This window comes from Capsella rubella, unplaced genomic scaffold (genome assembly GCF_000375325.1).
Source record: "Capsella rubella cultivar Monte Gargano unplaced genomic scaffold, Caprub1_0 scaffold_2, whole genome shotgun sequence".
Classification (NCBI taxonomy): Eukaryota; Viridiplantae; Streptophyta; class Magnoliopsida; order Brassicales; family Brassicaceae; genus Capsella; species Capsella rubella.
Window position 1 is genome coordinate 174716 of NW_006238922.1, and position 21356 is coordinate 196071.

Below are 21356 nucleotides of genomic sequence, written 5' to 3' on the forward strand. Positions count from 1 at the left end.
AGAGAAAAGTGTGTGTATATATATATATATATATATTGATCACACTCTCATATAGATACAAATATACAATCATGTCTATGTAGTGCTTATAATTGTGTTGCTATGATTAATTAAACTAAAAAAAAGTGGTTGGAAATATTGTATATACTATTATTTATCTCAAAGTAGAAATATTTTATTAAAATCATGATGAAAATAGTTTGGCAAAATAAAATAATAAAGAAATCAACCAGAAAAAAAAAAAAAAGTCAAAGAACTCCATGTGAAATCTGTAAAGCAACCTTTCTGGTTTGTTTTGCTTCTTCTCTCTACAGCCAAGTCTATAAATATGTACAACCTCTTTCTTTACTTTTTAAAACCCCATTTAATACAAATCTTATAACCAAAAAAAAAAAACAAATTCTACTTTTCTTTCAAAAACCAATCTCTCGTTATCTCAATCATACTCTTCTTCAATCCACCGTCCTCTGTTTCAAGCTTCTTTTGCTCTAATCAAACACAATTCTTAGGGTTTCTTATCATCCAAGAAACGCCGAGTTGTGAAAATGGAAGAAAGCAATGATCTTTATCAGACCAATTTCAGTCCAAGAATCTCGGAGATCAGAGCATCTCTGTCTCAGATCATATTAGCAGGAGGACCAAACACACTCGACTCAATCTTCTCACTTCTCACGCCTTCCTCTGTAGAATCCGCCACAACATCTTTCAACACTCTCAATCCTCCGCCACCGCCGCAGCTCGGCTCCTCCGTCTATCTCCGGCAACGAGATATCATCGAGAAGTTCCACCTTCAAAACAGAGCAATCTCATCCACTCCTCCTCTGTTTTCCTCATCGTTCGATCATCGTCAAACTTCGGAGCTAATGCTCCAAGCTGCGGCCGAGACTCCAGCCGGGGCTTTCGCAGCTGCGTTAGCTGCTGGGAGGACGACGAAAAAGAAGAAACTTTACAGAGGAGTGAGGCAGAGACATTGGGGGAAATGGGTCGCGGAGATAAGACTGCCGCAAAACAGAATGAGGGTTTGGTTAGGAACTTACGACACGGCCGAAGCCGCCGCTTACGCTTACGATCGCGCCGCCTATAAGCTCCGTGGAGAGTACGCTCGTCTCAATTTCCCGAATCTCAAAGACCCGAGTGAGCTGCTCGGACTCGGTGACTCCTCCAAGCTACTAGCTCTCAAGAACGCCGTCGACGGGAAGATCCAATCCATTTGCCAGAGAGTCAGGAAAGAGAGAGCAAAAAAGAGCGGCAAAGTGAGCAAGAACTCGTCGGATTCTTCATATTCTTCGTCACCGGAGATTATATCGTCGTCTCCGGCGACGATGACTACGACTGCGGTCAACTCAGAGGAAAGTTTTTGGGTTTCGCAGATGGCGTTGTGTAACAGTGAGAATAGTTCTCCGGCATCGGTTTCAGTCTCCGATGAAATTCCGGCAACGGCGGCAATGACGGAGGAGGAAGACGCAATGATGGGAGTGGACACAGATGGGTTTTTGCTAGCGAGGATGCCATCGTTCGATCCAGAGCTTATTTGGCAAGTTCTCGCCAATTAAAAACTAAACTGTGAATTTTTTGATCAAAAACTGCAACTATGGAAAGAAAATGATGACAAAGTTAGGGTTTTAGGCTGTGGGATTTAGGGTTTAAAGATGTTAAAATCGTGGGAAAGTTTTTAAATAAGATATATAATTAGGGTTTTTAAAAGAAAATTAAAATCTGAAGCCTCGTGGTTTTTGAAAGAGGTTGTGAAAGCTCCTTTTTTTCTTTTCTATTTTCATCATCCAAGGACTTTCTATTCTGATTGTACTTAGAAACACTTTATAATGTTTACAGTTTTATTATAATAAAATTATTATGATTTGAGTAAACAAATGCTTCTAGAGAGATTGTAATTTAAACAAAGGTGTGAAGTGAAAATTTTAAAAAAATGAGTGATGTTTTGTAAGAAGCAATCTATGTATTAAATAAGATTGGTGGGGAAGGTAAGAAGCTAGAGAAGCACATGTCACAGTCTTCGACCATATCATATGCTCCTCAAATGCTTTTAAGATGGTCCCTTTTTATTCTCTCCTTCCATGTGATTATCAAAGACTTATTTTGTTTTCTCATTCATATCCCATCTTTTACATTAAACCATTTCTATAAGAATGCATCAAACTAATCTTCGGATCATACCATGTACCGTTGAACTTTACCCAAATGTTTATGCTTTGCAAAACAAAATCAGTATTAACTTTGAATCTTTGATCACACCAACTTTGCAAAGACTGAACCGGTCGGACCATATATGTGCCAATGCCAAATCCGTTAAGACTTGGCATCATATTGGTGTTAATAGTACTGTTATCTTAGTGGTTAATTGTAGTTTGGTGGTACGCAATATTACGCATATCAGAATGATCAGGCCAGACCTAAATCTTAAAAAAAAATTATAAAACTAAATCTTTACCTTTTCAAAGATCTTCCAGGATAACGAATATGACAACACATTTCTTTTCTATATGGACTATATATATAAATTTTCATTTTTTTGTTGTTGTTGAAATATTATAAGTTTTAATAGTATATAGCATGCCAACATTATCAACAGCAACAACAAAATGAACTAAGTAAATAATAGTATATTATTTCTCTGTGATGCAAGCCACTCGGCATCAAACTGAAGTACTGAACATACTGTGATCAGGTTGGATCACTTATTCTGAAATTGATAGTGAATTAGGTTGGTAATTGATAGCCATTGATCTTTTACGTACCACTCTAGTTGTTTCTCAACTGGTTTTTGGTATAGATTTATTGGTTTCACAGCAAAGGCATAAAATATATTCATAGTAGCGAGGTTACATAAGGTTACACACAAAGACACAACCACACCTAAGCGGCTTTATTTCGAGTATTACATCTGAGTACTTTTTTATATATCTCTTAGAACTTAGAAGCATCACTTTCTTTAGAAAAACCATATCAGATTCAGTCGCTGTCGCTACCGCTACTGCTTCCACTCTCATCTCCACTGCCATGCCCATCCTTGCTCTTCTTCTTGTGCTCACTTTGCCTCCTATGTTTCTTCTCTCCATTGTTAATGAACATTCCAAGGCCATTAAGACCTTTGTTTGTCTCATGAGTTTTCTTCTGGTGCTGCCCTAGGAGCTTCCCATGTCCATGACCCTTGTTAGCATCTTGGGTCTTGCGTTGACCTAGAAACGTGCCTACGCCACTCTGACCCCTTAGGCCAGTTTGACCCTTGAAGAGCCCATCAAGAAACCCACCGTGGCTACGGTGGTTCATAGTCGGGCTAAGCCCATATACTGGACGACTCTGTTTCTGGCCATATCCCTCGTGGCTCTGGCTCTGACCATAACCATTGCGTTGGCCTTGAGCCACCTCGTAGTAGTCTTTCTCACGGTTTTCGTAGTACTGCATTGTGGTAAAGAAGATGTGAGTTTTATGGTTTGTATTTTGTATTGTGTGTGTGGATTTTGGTAGGAGCTTTAGATGTCTATATATACTACAGGATTTTCATAAGAGTTGCTGAAACCAAAGAGCCTCCACTTGCTATAGTGTTGATCGTTATCTTGAACTTGTTATTTAGTTTAAAGTTAGCTAAAACTGAATCAATTCTAATGGCATTTTCTTTTTACCTAATAGGATGTCTTTATCAGAATTGGTTCTCAATTATAGGTGCCCAAGATTGAGATTCTTTGATTCATATTGATCTTAATGCGATCTAGAACAAAGGAGAATTGTTACGGAATGTTACATAGTCTTGTAAAAAATCATTCTAGATTTTAAACTTTTTGACGAAACGAATTTGGCATATTGATATAATTTACTTGTTCATAATATAATAGAAGTAGCTATAATTAAGTAACATTATCATTCCATAGTTACTTTGTATATAAACCGCATAATACCAATGAGATTGTCATCACCGATATGTTCGTTCATGAGGCATCCATCATCCTTGGATTAATTCTTATATTCTTATTCATTACATTCAGACATAATACATACTAATTCATATGAGCCTTCACCTAATGAGCATGTCTTCATTTTTCACTTTTACGTTGTCAAGCCATCTGAAAATCATAACGCAAAACAAATAAAATTAAAGGGAACCATACAATAAACTACAATTCGAACCTCTCTTACATGCATGCTTAGTAATTAGAGAAATTCTTGCGGCTGAAACGATTGATAGGAGCAGTTTCCATGGCGGTGAGGCTAGCACGGGTTTTGCCAGAGTCAACAAGATCGTCCCAGTCAGACTCGTCGCTGCGGCTAACCATTTCAGTGTAACCTGGAGCCATCATGGGAGCTCCTTCTTTGTACGAATCAGAGTTCGACTTCTCGTGGGTCATGTGTCGGCCCATTTCGGTTGGTTTCTTCTCCACTTTCCTAAACGACATCGTTTCACCCGCTATGTGTCTTTTGATTATCCTCTTCTTTATTTTATCATATCTAAAATGTATTTGCCTAGGTACAATATTTATAGATGAAATTTGTAATGTACGTATGCACATTGTTTGATTCCTCAAACTTTTGTTACATCAAATTATGAATTAGATTCATTTCAAGTGGATGATATTTACGAACGTCACCTTTTATGTGTTTGACTATGCATCTTTTTTTTTTCTTTCTTTTTCTTCTTTTGATAAAAAGTATATGTTACTATCAGTGTATTATGTATAGATAAGTATTGTGTTAAAACAAACATTCTTTTAGAAAATGTTGTGTTTATTTTGTATCATTAGTTTTAATTTTTTTTTATGTTGTGGTAGGAGTGAATTGGTTAATTCCCAAGATTGATGCAATATGTAAATGTAAGTTCCACATATAAAGTCTCTATGGTTTGTTTTAAGATATGGTATGAGACGTTAACAATGCAAACAAAAACATAAATAGTCTTTGGAACGCCTCCGTTGAAGCGATGCTATCTCTCCTCACCTATTCGTCTTGGCCATGAACATCGGTTCTCGACATCTCCTTACCCGCCCGCGTTTCATCTCAACTAGGATCCCCCATCTAAGTTTTGCAGACAACGTTCTCATCTTCTTTGATAGCCCTCACCACTCTATTTCTCCAAAGTTTCAAGGTTATTTTTTTTACACATCCCTAGAGATATTGGCACAAAACTTTTACACAATCAACGTCGTAATGTATTGGATTCCTCAACTTTTGCCTCCATCAAGTTTTGAACAAGATTCCAATAGTAACTACTCAATGTTATTCGCAATCGGATTTATACCTTCACATAAAGTTACTTTAGCATATTAGGTAAATAAAATATCAAAGAAGAACTAAACGCATCTAATTAACTAGCGTTCAACTCACGCGTCCAAAATGGGAATTAGATGCGCGTTTGAGTTGTATCATTTATAATCTAATTCATATAAACAAGTGAAATTCGATAATTACAAATCAATCTACCAAGTCTTTTGACTATACTGAAGAAGATTTCTCTTGTTCTCGAGTGGTTGGTGCTTCTTCATCACTACCAAGTTTATCATCATCAGACTTCCTCAGAGCTTGTCTAAGACCCAACACGATGAACAGATTGGTAAGAGCCAGAAGTGACTCAGCTCCTCCATGTAACCAATCAACATTCGACAACGATGTTCCATAATGCACCTTTGCTTCATTTCATTCATTCAGAAAATATCATCAGAATCTAATATACAAGAAGAACCATTATGATCCAAGATTATGTTTTTGTAATGTTGAACAAATTTACCATAAATCCCAGCAGGAACTGCACTCCAAATTCAATCAATCCAATCACCACAGCCATCCAAAAAAGAAAACAAGAAGAGAGGAAAAGATTAAGATATCACTGCTAAGAAATGTCAAAACGCTATTAACAGTCAGAGCATGCGTTTAACGATTCGGCCGCAAACGCTGAAAAACAGAGTACTTACTTGTAGCTCCAACGAAGGCAAGCAAGAAGTAGAAACCGAAAAGTGTGAGTTTTGGAGCAGATTTGGATTTAGTGAGGAAATAGAGAAAGCCAATGTATGGAAACAGAGACACGGCGAAGAGCTGTGATGCTATGCTCTGTGAATCAATGGTCGGAGCCCATGGATCCACCGGAAACATCCCTCCTGCGTCGCACACGATCGATACTCTCCCCCCATCTTCTCTTCTTGCTTTCTTCTCCTTCGTCTCTGTGAAATGTAACAAGAAGCTTTTGTTTCTAGAGACTGAGAGAGAAGGCTGGTGAATGCGCCTAGTGTTAAACGGAGACGAACCCTCAAATCTAACGGCTGAGATTATCGCCGGACAGTTAGAGTTTATCAGAATCATCTCTCTTTTATTTACTCTCCACGGGTGAGAGAAGGAAAAAGGTTGCGGATGAGAGAAGGCGGAGGAGAAAAAGAAGATAGAGAAGATAACTTCGTGCCGTTTTAGATCCGTGGAAACTACATGTGCGTCGTTTTTTCAACAGGCGTCCAAGATAAACAAGTCAAAGTTGAGTGTCGACGACACCAACAACTTATGTCCAGAAAATTGGAACGAAGATGTTTTTTCGACATTGGACATGGCGACGCAGGGACTTAAAGAGGGAACTAGTTCGACTCATGTCCCATCCCATTCCATCCTACACAATTTGTACAATTTAGTTATGTTTTGTACAATTTAGTTATGTTTTAATCTGCGATAACAGTTATAAATGCCAACTGATCAGATAGAGAACTTCTTTGTCCACAAGTTCAACATGTTTTTTGGCCCCTTAAGAATCAATCTCTCGGCCCGTTCAATTACCTATCATAGAGTGTTTTTGACTGACAAGAAGAAAGAGAATGGAGATATATATAGACCACTCAAAATGTGTGTCGTTTCCACACGTCCAAAATCACATCAGCTTATAAACTAGTGAAGTAGAAACAAAACTGAGCAACGCATTAAATAATGTCCAGAAAACGGAACGAACATGTTTTTGGACATTGGACATAGCCGCGATGTGGGTGGGACTTAGGAGGGAACTGCTTCCAGGGTTGCCTGCTCGTGCCACTCACCGTTTAAGTTTGACTGCCACAATTTGACCATTCCATCACTTCCAGTGCTAGCTAAAGTCATGCCACTCATGTCCCATTCCATCTGCCAAACCTGACCACGAAAAACCAAAACTGGTGTATTTTAGTTATGTTTATGCCAAATTGCCAATCAGAAGGAAATCAAAAGTAGGATCAAAGATCAACGGAAGCTTAGACCCTATAGTTTAGTTCCTAGCAACTCCTCTAGTTTAGATGGAAGGTAAAAAGTAGTGGAATTTAATACCTCGCCTTGATGGCCAGAAAGCGAGGAGACCTTCTTTACTGGAAGCCTTCCTTCAAGATCAGGAGCTAGACCAACATGCCATATTCCTATCCCTTTATGAGTTGCAACAGCAACAACCTCGTATGGTCTGTATCAAAGATATAAAAAAGAGGATTAGTTTGAGCTTCTCAAGACAGAGTACTTTGAATAAGGACAAAGATTGTTTGAATTACCTGCCAATATTTGGGGCCCAAGACAAAGCATAAACTGGATCACCTTTATCTTCGGGGAAAGCTAATTCTGCTACTGCCAACCATCGGTTATGAGCTTCGTCAAACTCCCATATCTGCAACAACAAGTCTGTCATGATTTTAGGCAACACACAAATTATACCTTCGATTTGCAGCTCAAATAGTGTGAAAAAGGTCTTAATTCAAATATACCTTGGAAGAGTTGAGATGTGGAGAATCAGAGTTGAAGGCTAGAACAAAGCTGGGTTCTTGCTCTTCACCCTTCATCGGATTCCAAGAAACAGATGCAGATAAGCTTGAAGGTTTACCGAGCGTTGATAGAGAATCAATAACATTCTGAAACTCGGCCTGCACAGAATGGTGAGAAATAAGACAAGAGCATATTTTCAAGAAATCGATGGAAACCTAAAAGGACTTCAGAAGCAACAATAGTAGAGGTATAATAGTGTCACATAGAAAGATAAGCTACCTGAAGTTGCCAATTCTTTAATTCCAATGGATTCAACAGCTCAAAAACCCTTAGGTACCCATCAGAATATGCTGCAACCTAAAAACAAATAAGCAACGAATTCATTCATAAATGTTACAATGGTAGCAGAAGAGCTTATTAAACCAATCAAAAATAAAATAAAAAACAGAAAATATCTCACCATCTTTAAACTCTTTCTGGAAACTCCAAATTGAACATCAAGCACTAGGCTAGACTTGTTCTTCATACTCTTACACAATTTCCACTCAAGAGCATGTGTTTCTAACAAAAAAAAGAAGTAACTTGGTAACAATTTCATACAACAATCCATTGTACACTTAGCAACGAATCCATGGAGATTATTCATAAAGAGCAGAGAGTTACCTTCAGAAACCTCCTCCCAAATCGATAAGCTCCCATCTTCGCAAATGCAGGCTACTGCATCGCCGTATTCAGAAGGTAACCATACGATTTTTACAATACTCGATTCACTAACCCTAACTTTGGAAGAGCAAGTGAAAGTAGAAGAAGACGAAGCAGATGGAGTAGAAGAGTCGTAAACGGAGAGGCTTCCATCGAGGGATCCGGCGGCTAATCGATGGCCGGAGTAATTCCAGGAGGAACATGTTGTGCCGGAATCTAGCGTCGCCATTGATTTCGCCATTTTCTCTGTGCACACTGACTGACTCAGACAGAGAGATCGCCGCTGGTGGTTCAGCAATTTTTCAATTTCTAATTCAAATAAAGGCCCAGATACAATGGGCCTGTTATCTAATAATTGGCCCGTTTATACGCAATTTTTTTAAATTTATTTTATTTTTTACATTTTAATCTTTGGTGAGTTTTTCACTTTTACATCGTCTCCGAGAGAAGACGACGGACGGTGTGCTGAAACAGTGAAACCTCTCTCAGGCTTATCTTCCGACCGCCACAACTCCGATCACGTTCAATTCGCGCTGGTACTTTTCTTATAGTTATACATTGAGATGCTTTGCACCCTATTCGCTTAAACCCTAAATCGCTAAACCCTTTTGCTTTTGGCATTTTCTTCTTCGCAATTTTGTACTTTTGCTAGTTTCGGCAACTGGGAATTTTTTTCCGATGAAGGAAAGAGTAAAAGTGAGAATTGATAAGAAAGTGAAAGAAAGGAGCAGTGACACTCGAGCTTCGCTGCCGAAACCAGCGATGAATTCGGCGGAACAAATCAATCGGACCAAACCGGAGAGGTAAATTTGTCTTGCGAGGGTTTTAGGGTTTTTCCTTAATTCCATGGAAATTCCCAAAAGGAGTGATTAATTATTGAATGTAGGAGCAAGAAGTTTGTGTCTTTCGCCTCCGATTTGATGATCCTGGCTAACAAAGCGGCTGAGGAAGACAAATGTAAAAAATAGCAAATTTCGATTATGGGATTTACTTAATTGCAGTATTCTTAGGGCTTGATCTATGATCTGATTCATTTTGCAGGTGAACAAGATGTGTCTCAGGGAAAGCGAGAGCTGATGATGCAACCAAGAGCTAAATCAACTGTGGAAAGTCACAGAGCAAAGAAGGCTCTTAAAGAAGCTAGATTGAACAAAGGTCTTGAATTGTACAAAATTTATAAGAGGAAGAAAAGAGCCAACGAGTCTGCTGGTCTTAGAGGTTGCACAAAGTTTCTTAGGAACAACTTGTCTGGTTCTCTTCAACAATTGTCTTTTGAAGAATTACTGGTTCTTGCGAACGCAGCAGCACAGGAGTATTTGCCTGTCAGAGTTGAGCAAGATACATGTAAGGGAGCAATAGAGTTTAATTTTGCTTTATCATTGCAATATGTTTGGTCTTCAGTAAAGACATTTGAGATGATGGAATTGCAGGTAAGCAGAGCGAATCTGGCGAGACGGATTCTGAAGGAAGTTGCTTTGGGTTATCTGAAGAGCTGCAGAGAAACCAAGAGTTGTTGCAACAAAAGGGTGAAGCAGCACCAGTGAAGGTTGTTGAAGAAGTTAAACCAAACATATATTCTTCTGATGGTTTTCGGATAGACAGATTGTTTGAGAAGAAGTATGTCCGGAGGATAAGAGTGAAGAACAAGGAGCAGTTGGAATCTACATCAGTTGGAGTGGTTGCAGGGTCTTCTAATCTTTTCAACAAGTTGTGTGGAAGCAAACCATCAAGCTTAACTAATGTGTATGCATTGGAGAGAGAAGAAGAGTTGGTGTTGGTGTCCAACAACGGTGAAACTCAGTCAAAATCTGAACAAAGCCGTTGCAGCGGGATAAAAAACAAGACGAAGAGCAGAGATGAGACAGAAACAACCGCAGCTGCAGTTTCCGTCTCCGGGAAAAAGCAGTTTGATTGTCTTCATTCAGCATGGGAGCAGGGGTATCCCAAGAGAAAACGCAGCCAAATAATAATAAGAAAACCCAAGGAACGGAAGAAGAACTTGAGCGAGAGCAGAGAAGGAAAGAAACAAGCTTGTGACGACATTGACAGACGCCACAATTCTGGACAAGAAGCTGAAACAGTGGAGGAGGAGGAGGATGTTTCTGATACATCTAACTCTTCTAGTTGCAACTTGTGTAGTAATTTCATCTTTGATGTTCAATGGCGCAAGAAAAGGAAGAGAAATTGCATGAAACTAGAGGAAGCACAGAGCAACCTCGTGATCCTTCTAATTGCTGTAGAAGCAATCACACATCAGCTGCGTCTCTTAGACATTAGCCTTTAGGAGAAGAAAGAGCTCTTAACCTAGTCCTCTGGTTTTGTATCTAGTCTTAATACTGTAGAGACTAGTTAAGATATAATATATAACCTTTTGATGTAAATCTAATCTGAGTTTTATTCACTGGATTAGTCCTGCCAAATTCAGGGCTAGACATTGCCCTACATGATATTATGTGAAAATTAACTAGAAATGATACTCTTAAAGTAAATGAAGTGAGAAAAATGCTTATCGTAGGTAAAATCTTTAAAGAGTATACAGAATCAAATTGACAGTGTTATTTCATAAATTAAATCGACAAAAGTGTCCAAAAAGTTACATCTACGTAAGAAACAAAAAAAAACTAGTACCATAATACATTTAGTAGTAGTTGTATGAAAGCAATAATAGTGTTTTATTTAGAGGCTATATATCTTACTATTCATAATAATACCTCCATATACTAATAGTATGGTATAACATTAAATGAAAATATAATTAATAACATGATATACCAACGAGCCGAGTCCGCGGGAATCGCTCGGACGTTGTTTTCCTAACAAGCGAGTTAGTCTCTGAGCCAACCATCTCTGTTGACTCTCCAGACTCTGGAATTGTCGTGAGCGACCCCGTCTTGTCGAAAACTACGTAATATTTGTCCATATCTACGCCGCGGCCGTGACTTGCCTTGAACGTTGTGTTTGACTGTTTATGTCCGAACATTGACTTGATGAGTTTTCCTAGAGACCGTGAGATCTTGTTCGGTGATTGTTGTTTCTTGGTCAAAAACCACGTCGACGTTTCTGACGTTGGTGGAGGAGTATGAGAGAGGTGTGGCATGGACATTGATCTAGCTGCGGAGGAGATGGCTGAATCGAGTTGGCGATTGAACGAGTTTAGCTCGAATGAGTCGTAGAGTGTGCTTTCGCAGTCCCATACCTTATTCTTCTTCTTCATACTACCAAAATTTGTACTCTCTTCTGTGTTTTGTTTCGGATTCATCACCATCTTCTTCTTGAGTTGATTACTTTCCATCGTTTTAGTGTTTTCTGATCTTTGTATCGAGTTTTTGTCTGTAGAAATAAATATATAAACTCAACATGAGACACCAATAGTGATGCATTAATTCATAAAGACCGTTCATGAAAAAAAAAAAATTGATATATATATATATATATATAGAAAATTCCTTTTTCCATATCTTACAAAAAGTTCATGGACAGATATATGAAGCTACTAGCGAATTATATTTATGACCTTAATTATCATCATGTAAAAGAAAATAGCAATGATCAAAACCTGATAACTCACAATTTCCCATCTTAATTTTCATCATATATGATGATGATGATGATGATGATGATGATGCAGAGCTCTTAGGAGATTGATCATCTCTTGAAGTCTTAGGTTGTCTTACACCTTCAGTTAGTTTGATATGCCCTTTAATCACCATATCATCCATCTTTATCTTTTTCCGAACACCCTCCGTTTGTGTTGCCATCTTCTGCGACTCTAATAAGGCTCTTTGTCTGAAGACCTCCATATATAGGACGTGGAGGTCATATGTACGTCTAGAGATCGAAGTGTTCGGTGAAGAATAAAACGCGTAGCCTATTTAACTATTTTGTTAACGTACGTGTGAAACTTCATTGTAATGAGCTTCACGGTCTCTTCATATATCAAATGTAGCAATTAATACACACCCTCTTTCTCTCTTTCTATTTCTATATACACACAACCTAGAAATATAAAAACTAGATCTAGGTTTTTTTTTTTTTTTTTTTTTTTTTTTTTTTTTTTTTAATATCGATGTGGCTATGTTCAAAACCAACTATATCTAGATGACAATTTGTGTCTATTTTTGTTATTTTGGGTAAATCACTTTTTGTGTTAATAACACTATATTCCAAACCGGAACAAGTTAAATCCGTGAAATTTATCTTGACAGTTTAGTTTTCAATTAACAACACAGAAATATACACAACTAAATATAATAATCTATTTAATTTCTTCGTAAGTCTTCCTCCATTAGAGTTAAATTAGTCAAAACATCTTATATCATTTTGTTTTGAAGGTATTCTTCCAAAGTTTCAAACCTCAAAGTTTCAAACCATATCTTTACCAATGTCCTCCACGTTGAAATAAAAAATAGTGTCTCCAACACTCGAGCTAGGCATATGCAAAATGATTTGTCCTTTAACGTGTTTTAGGGTGGTGATGTACATGCATATTATAATTAATTTGGTGTTCTCGCCTAAGATATTTTAGAACGGGTTAAATCCCCCCGTTTAATAATAAGCAATAATTCCTTTTACCAGATTAAGATATTCGTATTCGAAACACATGGCTGCAAGATTACCTACTTGTCGATTTTTTACTGAAGCCACATGATATAGAATATGCAGTTTAATATATTACTTCACTTCACCTAGCTAGCTTGTACAATATATCAGGGTAGGTACGTGCATGGTTAGGTTGTCGTATCTGGATCGGAGTATGGCTCGTCATATATATATTACCAATTGTTTATGTGCTATATGGTAAACTCGCTTTCGTACGGCCATATGCGTTAGCGTTACACAACATATGCATGTACTCATTATGTTAGAAGGCGATCAGTGTGATTTCGTTTCACAGTTGCGAACGATCCACTACTGTCTACCATGTCGCAATTAATATAACAACCATTCGTCCTTTCCAGACCCCGGACCGAATATATATTCAGCCTCGTACGTGGTCCTCACTCTTCCCTTAGTTTAAGCAACGTACGTGTCTAGTAAGGAGAAGAAAACAAAACTTCATCAACAATCTTAGATAATTATTAGGCCTATCTTTTTAGCCATATCACTAATTAATATCATAATTACGTGTATTATATATATTTGTATGTAGAAATGCGTGTTTTATATCAAAACCATGCAAATCAAATTTCCCTTAATTAGAAATATATATAAATGTGAAACATGCATGGGAAGATCAAGCAAGTCACGTCTTTTCAGTAATTTATTTATATACATGGAATGTAACGTGTTTTTCTAGAATATTGCTTTTACTACTTCAAAGATATATAAAATATGAAACTTTCGTTAGAATCTGATATTCTACTATTTTACTTACCTACCAGTCAACATCCTGTTGTTGATACGCTATAGCTTTTCTTGTTTTGTTTTATAAATTAATTGACTTATTTATCTTCTTCTTCACAGGTCTAAGTTGAGAATTTTATGTGTTATGTAATGTGAGTAGCTTACTAGTACGTAGTTTAACTGTGTTTCTCTGTACACCTCAATGTTTCCAACTTGAATTAAATACGTCACTCGTATATGTAGTAGCTTGGAAGCAATGCGGAAAGGATAGTGTTGATATCTCCGTACGTTCAATGCTACACAGCCTACATGGGTGTTGACTGCGTTGAGCATTGGTATAATCTCAAGTCCAATCTTTAAAACAAAATGAGAGTCAAAGCATGGGCTTTTACGTGAAAATATAATTTGTCACCAATATTGAAATGGGCCGAGATAAATGGGAAGGCTTAAAAGAAGCCCAAAACCTTTTTAGATGTAATTGTATTTTGTATTTTACCGACCTCCGGAGAAAGCAAATTTCCTATTTCAGTTAATTTATATATATATATATATATATATATTCCGGAACGAAAGGATTCGGAAGCAAATCGTTTTTTTTTTTATTGATGCGAATATATCTCTCTATCGATTCAATCATCTTCTCTAGTTCCTTGGATTGATAGATAGAAGAATCAAGTGCGTTTTTGTTTTTCTGTTTTTTTAATGCATATATATTAAATATATTGATGATTCTACATATTGAGTAATTAATTACATATTGAATTGTTTTTGATAATTGGCAAGAGATGCAATCAAACCCGATCTCCGGTGTTCTCCGCCGTAACGGTCGATTGCCACCGGCGTACTTAGGATGTTATCCATTCGATTCAGGGTTAGTCCCTTTGCTCTGCTCTGCTCTGTTCATTTTACCCAAAAGAGAAAAGATGAATATATATAACTAAATGGTGGTTTTGTAGGAGCGGGTCTGGGAAGGAGGAGATGAAAGAGGAGGTTATACGGCTTGGAGTTGAGCTCTCCCTCTATGTGGCTCGATCCATGTTCTTGCTCTCAGATGACATCCGTACTGTGTTGTGGTTCTGCTGCGCGTTATGGCGATGTGTTATGTACCATGACCGCGTCTTACAAAGGGTGCTTCTTGTTATGAATCATGTCTACTCCTATGGTATCAAACCCAAGAATGCTGTCTTTTTGAATGCTGGCAACTCCGTCCACTGGGATCTGGTCGCCACCGCTTGGGACGAATTTGCTGACGGAATCATTGTTTTGCATCGCCTTTTTCTGCCTCTCTGTAGAAAAGACGCCTGCTTTTACGATGACCGTCTATTATCCTCTGCTTTTGCCAAATACAAGCTTATCCTCAAGAATCTAGATGCTAAACTGAGTTCCTCCCTTTCTGAGGCTAATGGTTTTGCCAGGGAGGCCTTTGAGTCTAACATTTTTACCTTGTGGAAGTCTCTCTTCGATGACGGCGCTGACCAAGCAGCACCTAAACTTATGGAGATTCTTACCGACCTGTTTACGCCTCTTCTTAAAACCCCGTTCCATAGCGGCGTACTCGCACTGCCTCTACGCTCTCCTTACATTTTAGGGTCTGCAATTTCTTTCTGTTACGTTTCAGAGTTTGCTTACTCACCCACACTAACTAATTCACTCGCTTGTGTTGACTTTTTTGCAGCAAGGATTTTCCAAAGCAGGAGCTGAAAGAGGAGGTTGCCCTACTTGGAGTTGAGCTCTCTCTATATGTGGCTCGATCCATGTTCTTGCTGTGTGATGACATTCGTAGCATGTTACGCTTCTGCTGCAAGTTATGGATAGGTGCAAAAGGAGACGATATGATGATGATTCCTGACAGTCCCGTGGTGGAAAGGCTGCTTTTTTCTATTCATTTTGTCTACTCAAAACATATCAAACCCAAGCATGGAGGATATCAGCGGAATGACGGCAAATCGGTCCGATGGGAATTGATCAGGACGACTTGGGAGAATTTTGATTCTGGAATCAGAGATCTGGATCGCCTTGTTTTGATTCTCAGAGTGAAAGGAAGCTGTTTTAATGGCCGGGAGTTGACGTCTAGAATTGAAGGAGCACTGAAGAAGGTAGATGACACGTTGAGATGTGCCAAGGCTGTTTCAGAGGCGAATGGGTTTGCTAGAGAAGCCATGGAGCCTGACATTCAGGACTTGTGGAAGTCTCTCTTTGACAAAGAAGCTAAGCAAGTGATAAACCATGCTGTTCTTGTGGACCTGTTTCTCCCTCTATGTATCGAGGCAGTACCACATTAAGTAGTGCTAGTGCTGTTTTGTTATTTTGCCTTAGATTTTCTCATTTTTTACTGAGACTGAGGAGCATACTGTATATATAAAAAATTAAGTTATTTGCTTCTCTCTGTATATGGAGAAAATGATTAACGTCTAGAGGTAGTCAGATTTTGTCAAGAGATAGCTCTCTGTGTTGAACTAGAAACAGATTTCATTGTGACTTAGCAGGGGAATCTTGAACCAAGTAAAATTCAAGGAGAAATGTAGAGAGATCATTTAGGGGGAAGGAGATAAGTCAGTTTGCCCGTCGACTCTTTTTCCATCTTTCTCAATCGAGACTTTTTTTCTTTCCTATAAGATACCTTTAAAACATAACTCTTCAATATGGAACAACCAAAAGTTCAAAACACACCTTTGCTGCAAAGTCATTTAACTTTGTGTTGAAGATTAGAGAGAATACTGGTCTCTTCTGAAAGTTTTGTCAGACACTTGTGAAACATCTGGTCTGCAGATAAACTTTGATGAAGGAACATAATGTCATTGCATCTGCAGCTTAAACATGAAACGAGCATCTATCTTGACATGGGGCGACGACGATTCTTGACATGGGACGACAACGATTCTTAAATACCTTATCTAGCGTGTCTAGAAATAGAGAACATATTCCTCCACTTCATGGTCATGGACGTCATTAACAACAAGTTTTGTCTGAAGCAAAGACAGGATTTTGACAGGATTTTTGCCAAGAATCTCATCTGGTAGATTGCTGATAAAATCTCTATTACCATAGAGATGATTATGTTTCATCAATCTTTCTATTTAATCCTGATCTAGCTATGAAACAAAGAACAAAATAATACTTAAAATGTTTTAGGATTCATTGATCTAACGTGAATGATTGAAGAAAGAAGTAATTTACTCGGGTGGCTGTAGTATAGTGTTGCTTTTTCTTCTTCTTTCCTTTTCAACAAGAGAAACATTATAACGACAAATGAGTCTATACAAACCTCACCAAGACACCAACCATCCAAATCAATCTTTATGATCTTACAACTACAAAACAATCATCACACGTCACTCCAACAAAACAATTTCGACTTAGATAGCACAAACAAATTATTAAAGAAAAACAAACATCAATCAGAAGAAGACATAAATGAGAAATAAACACAGCTAAGCTCTAACTTACAATTTTGAGAAGAGAGCAAAGTCACTTTAAGCTCGTTGTGACCGTCTTTGTCCTCTTGCCACAACCATTTTCGACAAAACCTCTTCAACATACTCACAACGATCTCTATGGTGTTCGCTCCATATACATAACTGTCTTATCGCTTCTCTCTTCTCTTCTCCTACTCCCAACAATGTCTCCTTCAACTTCTCCTTCTCTCTTTCCTCTTCTCTTACTTGACCTTCAAGCTTCCTCTCCACCTCTTCTTTCTCCTTCCTCATCTCCTCTTTATTCTCCTTCATCTCTACCACACATTTCTTTGCCGTCAAAAGCATCTTCGTCGCTTCAACCACTGTATCCTCAAAGCTTTTGTGATTCTCCTCAAGTTTTTCAGACATGGATTGGAACCGGTCTAGTATTGTTGAATTCACTCTTTCTGATATCTCTTTGATCATACCTCGATATGTTTCATGTGTCATTGCGATCTTCTCCTCAAGCAAAGCTTGTTCCTCTAAATGCTTAGCTTCTATTCTCTTCAACTCTCCTTCTTTCTCAGTTAACACTTGTTCGGTTACTCTCAGTTTCTGGTTAGACAACCTGAGTTTGACCTCGATGTTACTCATCTTCTCCATTAAGCTCTCTATCTCCTCTCCTTTCATCTCTACTTCATTACGTAGACTTTCTACCGTTTCTTCGAGATCAACAATCACAGATTCCCTCGATGCAACATCTTTACCAGTCTCTTGCATTCTCCTCTCTGTCTCCTCCATCTTTGACATGTACTCTTCCAACATCTCTCGGGCTTGGTCGTAGTCATCTGTTAGCTTCTTGATTGTTGCTTCTCGTTCTTCAAACAAACCGTTGATCTGTTTATGTTCTTGGCTCAGCGTATTGTAGGCAGCTTCTTGCTCTAACAAAGCTTTCTGCACATCATTGATCTGATTCAGTAACGCTGGCTTCTCTTGCTTCTCTCTCTCGAGTTCTGCTTCTGTTTCGTTCTTTTGCGCTTGTAGACGGTTGTTTTCTTCTAGTGTATTCTCGTGATCTTTGGCCTTGTTTGCCATCTCACCTTTTAGATTCGTAATCTGATTCACATACTCAGAAACTTCTTGAGACTTGTTCTCAAGCTCTGCTTCCAATGCATCTCTCTCCTTCTTCACATCTTCTAGCTTCTGATTAAGCTCAGATTCCGTCTCACCAGCAACTTCCAGTTTCTGCTTTAGTTCTTTGTTTTCACTCGCTAACTTCTCAGCTTCAAGTCTCAAATTACCACAGATCTCTTCTGATTCCTTCAACTTGTTCACAATCTCTTGGTGCTCTGATTCTGCAGCTTCTTTGTCTGCATCGGTTGTTGCTAACTTCCTTTTCAGATCAGCAATTTCAAGATTTGCATCTTCAATCTGTTTCTTTACCAACTCTATGTCATTCTCAGCCTGCCCGTTTCTCTTGCTCTTCTCGTCTGAATCCGAGTCTGAGCTCGAAGAAGAAGAGCTCTCGTTCTCTCCTTTGCCATGGACTTTTTTCCTGATCTCACCAGTTAAATCATCGTATTGGCGATACAAAGATTCATACTCTTTGTAGAATTCCTTCACTAACTCTGTAACCACAACTCTTTTGGATTCATCTTCCTCAATATCTCCACTCTCAACAATTCCCAATATTTTCTTCACCTTTTCATCCATCTCTGCATTGTTGATCAAAGTATTTGGTCTTTCTTTTAAACAAATCCAAAACCAAAAAAAAGACCAAATCAAAAAGTAAACAAACAAGTGAAGAAAGAAACTTACCAGTTTTAGTTCCTTTGAGCAATTCACCATTGTCAGGATGAAGATGAGGCTCAAAGAAAGATTTCAAGGAGTCTCTTATACTATGCTTTCTCATTTCTCCAATCAATCAAAAAAGGCACTTAAAAAAGTTTCGAGATTTGGAACTAAAAAGTCATCTCCGGGACATCTAGAACTCCATCAAGCATCACGATCTTAACTCTGCACAATGTCACAGCGAAGACAGACATGTGAGAAGAAGAAACTCTTAACTTGTTCAAGACCATTAGCAAATATATGTATATAATTGGAAACTATACCAATCATTATCAAATGTTTAGTAAAGTAATATAAAATTAGGGGTTGACACTAAGTTGGATGGTAACAGGAATGAAATAAAGAAGTATATGATTCAATTGGAGCCTGACATGACCAAACATATAGACACTGGCACTACAATATTAAAATCCTTTAAGTAATATTATATGCCATAAAGGTGAGATTGGTCAACTACAGATAGATTCATTCCTTCTCTGGGAATGAAAGTAAAACAAAAAATCAAGATTGAGAACTAAGATACATATCCTGAAATAATCCAAAGTAGATACTCACATTCAACACAAATGATACAATCTCAAACTATACAGATCCATACCAATGCGACATAGTTTTTGAACTGATTACAAAATTGCTAATCAACTAAAGAGTGGTCCAAAACAAAATCTGAAAATATGTGTTTATTAAATAAGAATGAGATGGTATCTGATGAAGAGAAGAAAGAAGTAATTGGCTGGAGAATGCAAGTGGAGCCACAAGAGAAACTTTAGGGGGAATGGGAACCAGAAAGCACAGCAAGAGAATGATAAAAACAAGAGACAGCTATCATTATCATCACCATATGCGTTGTTTCTTTCTTTTTTGTTTATGTCTCTTATTATACTGACAATAATTGAGGGTTGAATCTTATTTCACTTCCATCAAAATGTACCCAAGTAAAAAACTTTAGCAATTTTAAAAGAATGAATGATAATTGGTAACTAGTTTTTGAGTTTCCCTTACAATAGATCCGAATCCATTTTGCATGAAAGGTTATATAACCAAAGACTAACAAAGATCCAACAGTTACATGGATTAGAAATCTATAAATCTGCCCCAAAAAAATTAAAAAAAATTGGGAGCAATCAAATGGGAATATGATAAAGCAATAGTGAAGAATATGTAAAAGAAACATTGATTGCTGAATCAAGAAGCTTCAACTCATAGCTATGTGATCAAGAAACATGAGCAGATTACTGTAGAAACTTTTTTATTTATATAAAAATAAAATAAAACACTAAAAGATTTTACGAGAACCTGATACATAGAGCATAACGAGCACTAATACTCAAAACTTGAAAAATACACTAAAAAGTGAATTAATTTAAGGCTTGAGCTAACCGGATCGAATCGAAGAGTGAGCAAAGTCAGCTTAATGAGCAAAGTGATGATGATATATGAGATTTTGTACCTTGAAGAAGAAGGATCGAGCTCCGGTGACAGTAACGGTGGCGAAATGAAACAACAACAACAGAACAGAACACAAGTGAATCGAACCGACGAAAATAAAGAGAGAAAAGTGGTTCGGTTTTTTGGACTTTTATTACCAAACTACGTTAGAAGAAGAAGAAGCTGCTTGGTGAGTCAGCATTACCCTTCCTTCTTAGTGTTTATTACCCTTTTTGCCACTGTCCCTCTCCACCGTCTCCGCTTCACAGCTGGCAATTTCATTCTTCTAAATTTCTCGTCAAACCGGTCAAATACATTACGACTTTTTACGATTTTGACTTTTGTGTGATTTATTTCTAAGACAAAAATATGAATGAGAGATAAAACTGTAATTTTTTACTTGTTATATAACATCCCACATTAACATTTACTTATTGGAATACAAACCAATATCCCACATCGGAAGATTAGAAAGAGAAGTTTCTAATATATAAGTTAAGTCCAACTCTAATTAGTATGAAGCCTTTTGGGAAGGAGCACAATAAATCCGTGCGGGCTTGAGTGATAAGCCCAAAGCGGACAATATCATACTAATGGAAAGTTGGCTTGGTTTAGATTCCCAACAATTGGTATCAGAGCTTAGGTTAAAAGCTTTTGATAAAAGAATAGTGTGCGAAGAAGATGGCGGATGAGCAGAATCCTCCACCAAGAACAAAGGACCTTGGATCTCCATCGATTCATTGTCCTATGTTGACATCGACAAACTATACGGTTTGGGCGATGAGGATGAAGGTCACCCTTCGAGTAAGCGAAGTGTGGGAGACAATAGAACCGGGATCCACCGACGTGAAGAAGAACGATGTTGCGACGGCGCTCTTGTTCCAGTCCATTCCCGAGGCTTTGATTTTGCAAGTTGGAGAGCAAAACTCAGCGAAAGGC

General features: G+C 37.9%; 9 protein-coding genes across 10 annotated transcripts; 3 read left to right on the forward strand and 6 right to left on the reverse strand.

Annotated features, from left to right (window-relative positions):
- Positions 1–373: 373 nt before the first annotated feature.
- On the forward strand, positions 374–1862 carry LOC17894484 (ethylene-responsive transcription factor ERF061). The gene has a single exon (XM_006302462.2). It carries the CDS (start codon positions 546–548, stop codon positions 1551–1553), a length of 1008 nt encoding a protein of 335 aa, XP_006302524.1. The 5' UTR covers positions 374–545; the 3' UTR covers positions 1554–1862.
- Positions 1863–2800: 938 nt separating this feature from the next.
- Positions 2801–3482, reverse strand: LOC17894883 (filaggrin-2). Its single transcript, XM_006302904.2, has one exon. It carries the CDS (start codon positions 3421–3423, stop codon positions 2971–2973), a length of 453 nt encoding a protein of 150 aa, XP_006302966.1. The 5' UTR covers positions 3424–3482; the 3' UTR covers positions 2801–2970.
- A 378-nt stretch (positions 3483–3860) lies between these two features.
- LOC17894574 lies at positions 3861–4450 on the reverse strand. 2 transcript variants are annotated; one of them, XM_006302945.2, is made up of 2 exons: positions 4153–4450; positions 3861–4079 (listed from the first exon to the last, which is right to left on the reverse strand). In XM_006302945.2, the coding sequence occupies exon 1, from the start codon at positions 4407–4409 to the stop codon at positions 4161–4163; it is 249 nt and encodes an 82-aa protein (XP_006303007.2). In that variant the 5' UTR covers positions 4410–4450; the 3' UTR covers positions 3861–4079; positions 4153–4160. The 2 variants fall into 2 exon arrangements, with proteins under 2 accessions (XP_006303007.2, XP_023643658.1); XM_023787890.1 differs by having other exon boundaries at positions 4144–4450.
- An 832-nt stretch (positions 4451–5282) lies between these two features.
- Positions 5283–6359, reverse strand: LOC17894745. The gene is made up of 3 exons (XM_023787889.1): positions 5919–6359; positions 5735–5752; positions 5283–5636 (listed from the first exon to the last, which is right to left on the reverse strand). The coding sequence occupies exons 1-3, from the start codon at positions 6301–6303 to the stop codon at positions 5443–5445; spliced, it is 597 nt and encodes a 198-aa protein (XP_023643657.1). The 5' UTR covers positions 6304–6359; the 3' UTR covers positions 5283–5442.
- Positions 6360–6790: 431 nt separating this feature from the next.
- LOC17895495 (protein SEH1) lies at positions 6791–8680 on the reverse strand. Its single transcript, XM_006300905.2, has 7 exons — positions 8362–8680; positions 8159–8259; positions 7978–8055; positions 7701–7856; positions 7491–7603; positions 7279–7405; positions 6791–7107 (listed from the first exon to the last, which is right to left on the reverse strand). Exons 1-7 carry the CDS (start codon positions 8639–8641, stop codon positions 6973–6975), a joined length of 990 nt encoding a protein of 329 aa, XP_006300967.2. The 5' UTR covers positions 8642–8680; the 3' UTR covers positions 6791–6972.
- A 164-nt stretch (positions 8681–8844) lies between these two features.
- Positions 8845–10801, forward strand: LOC17895712. The gene is made up of 5 exons (XM_006302188.2): positions 8845–8936; positions 9053–9203; positions 9287–9357; positions 9442–9744; positions 9831–10801. Exons 2-5 carry the CDS (start codon positions 9079–9081, stop codon positions 10682–10684), a joined length of 1353 nt encoding a protein of 450 aa, XP_006302250.1. The 5' UTR covers positions 8845–8936; positions 9053–9078; the 3' UTR covers positions 10685–10801.
- A 209-nt stretch (positions 10802–11010) lies between these two features.
- On the reverse strand, positions 11011–12200 carry LOC17895946. The gene is made up of 2 exons (XM_023787888.1): positions 11969–12200; positions 11011–11730 (listed from the first exon to the last, which is right to left on the reverse strand). The coding sequence occupies exons 1-2, from the start codon at positions 12198–12200 to the stop codon at positions 11156–11158; spliced, it is 807 nt and encodes a 268-aa protein (XP_023643656.1). The 3' UTR covers positions 11011–11155.
- Positions 12201–14324: 2124 nt separating this feature from the next.
- Positions 14325–16180, forward strand: LOC17894262. Its single transcript, XM_006300422.2, has 4 exons — positions 14325–14418; positions 14527–14614; positions 14700–15332; positions 15419–16180. The coding sequence occupies exons 2-4, from the start codon at positions 14529–14531 to the stop codon at positions 16023–16025; spliced, it is 1326 nt and encodes a 441-aa protein (XP_006300484.1). The 5' UTR covers positions 14325–14418; positions 14527–14528; the 3' UTR covers positions 16026–16180.
- Positions 16181–16936: 756 nt separating this feature from the next.
- LOC111831977 (COP1-interactive protein 1) lies at positions 16937–20544 on the reverse strand. Its single transcript, XM_023787885.1, has 3 exons — positions 20440–20544; positions 18957–19154; positions 16937–18853 (listed from the first exon to the last, which is right to left on the reverse strand). The coding sequence occupies exons 2-3, from the start codon at positions 19048–19050 to the stop codon at positions 17217–17219; spliced, it is 1731 nt and encodes a 576-aa protein (XP_023643653.1). The 5' UTR covers positions 19051–19154; positions 20440–20544; the 3' UTR covers positions 16937–17216.
- Positions 20545–21356: the final 812 nt, after the last annotated feature.

Excerpts from the sequence above, each read along its gene's own strand:
- LOC17894484 (XM_006302462.2), top strand. The coding sequence starts at position 546 with ATGGAAGAAAGCAATGATCTTTATCAGACCAATTTCAGTCCAAGAATC.
- LOC17894883 (XM_006302904.2), bottom strand. The coding sequence starts at position 3,423 with ATGCAGTACTACGAAAACCGTGAGAAAGACTACTACGAGGTGGCTCAA.
- LOC17894574 (XM_006302945.2), bottom strand. The coding sequence starts at position 4,409 with ATGTCGTTTAGGAAAGTGGAGAAGAAACCAACCGAAATGGGCCGACAC.
- LOC17894745 (XM_023787889.1), bottom strand. The coding sequence starts at position 6,303 with ATGATTCTGATAAACTCTAACTGTCCGGCGATAATCTCAGCCGTTAGA.
- LOC17895495 (XM_006300905.2), bottom strand. The coding sequence starts at position 8,641 with ATGGCGAAATCAATGGCGACGCTAGATTCCGGCACAACATGTTCCTCC. Across the intron at positions 8,056-8,158 it reads CCAGAAAGAGTTTAAAGATG|GTTGCAGCATATTCTGATGG; the intron begins GTGAGATATTTT and ends ATTTGTTTTTAG. Across the intron at positions 7,108-7,278 it reads TTTCTGGCCATCAAGGCGAG|GTTTGGCAGATGGAATGGGA; the intron begins GTATTAAATTCC and ends TTTCGTGGTCAG.
- LOC17895712 (XM_006302188.2), top strand. The coding sequence starts at position 9,079 with ATGAAGGAAAGAGTAAAAGTGAGAATTGATAAGAAAGTGAAAGAAAGG. Across the intron at positions 9,358-9,441 it reads AGCGGCTGAGGAAGACAAAT|GTGAACAAGATGTGTCTCAG; the intron begins GTAAAAAATAGC and ends TTCATTTTGCAG. Across the intron at positions 9,745-9,830 it reads CAGAGTTGAGCAAGATACAT|GTAAGCAGAGCGAATCTGGC; the intron begins GTAAGGGAGCAA and ends ATGGAATTGCAG.
- LOC17895946 (XM_023787888.1), bottom strand. The coding sequence starts at position 12,200 with ATGGAGGTCTTCAGACAAAGAGCCTTATTAGAGTCGCAGAAGATGGCA. Across the intron at positions 11,731-11,968 it reads GAAAATTAAGATGGGAAATT|ACAAAAACTCGATACAAAGA; the intron begins GTGAGTTATCAG and ends TTATTTCTACAG.
- LOC17894262 (XM_006300422.2), top strand. The coding sequence starts at position 14,529 with ATGCAATCAAACCCGATCTCCGGTGTTCTCCGCCGTAACGGTCGATTG. Across the intron at positions 14,615-14,699 it reads TGTTATCCATTCGATTCAGG|GAGCGGGTCTGGGAAGGAGG; the intron begins GTTAGTCCCTTT and ends GTGGTTTTGTAG. Across the intron at positions 15,333-15,418 it reads CGCTCTCCTTACATTTTAGG|CAAGGATTTTCCAAAGCAGG; the intron begins GTCTGCAATTTC and ends ACTTTTTTGCAG.
- LOC111831977 (XM_023787885.1), bottom strand. The coding sequence starts at position 19,050 with ATGAGAAAGCATAGTATAAGAGACTCCTTGAAATCTTTCTTTGAGCCT. Across the intron at positions 18,854-18,956 it reads GCTCAAAGGAACTAAAACTG|AGATGGATGAAAAGGTGAAG; the intron begins GTAAGTTTCTTT and ends TCAACAATGCAG.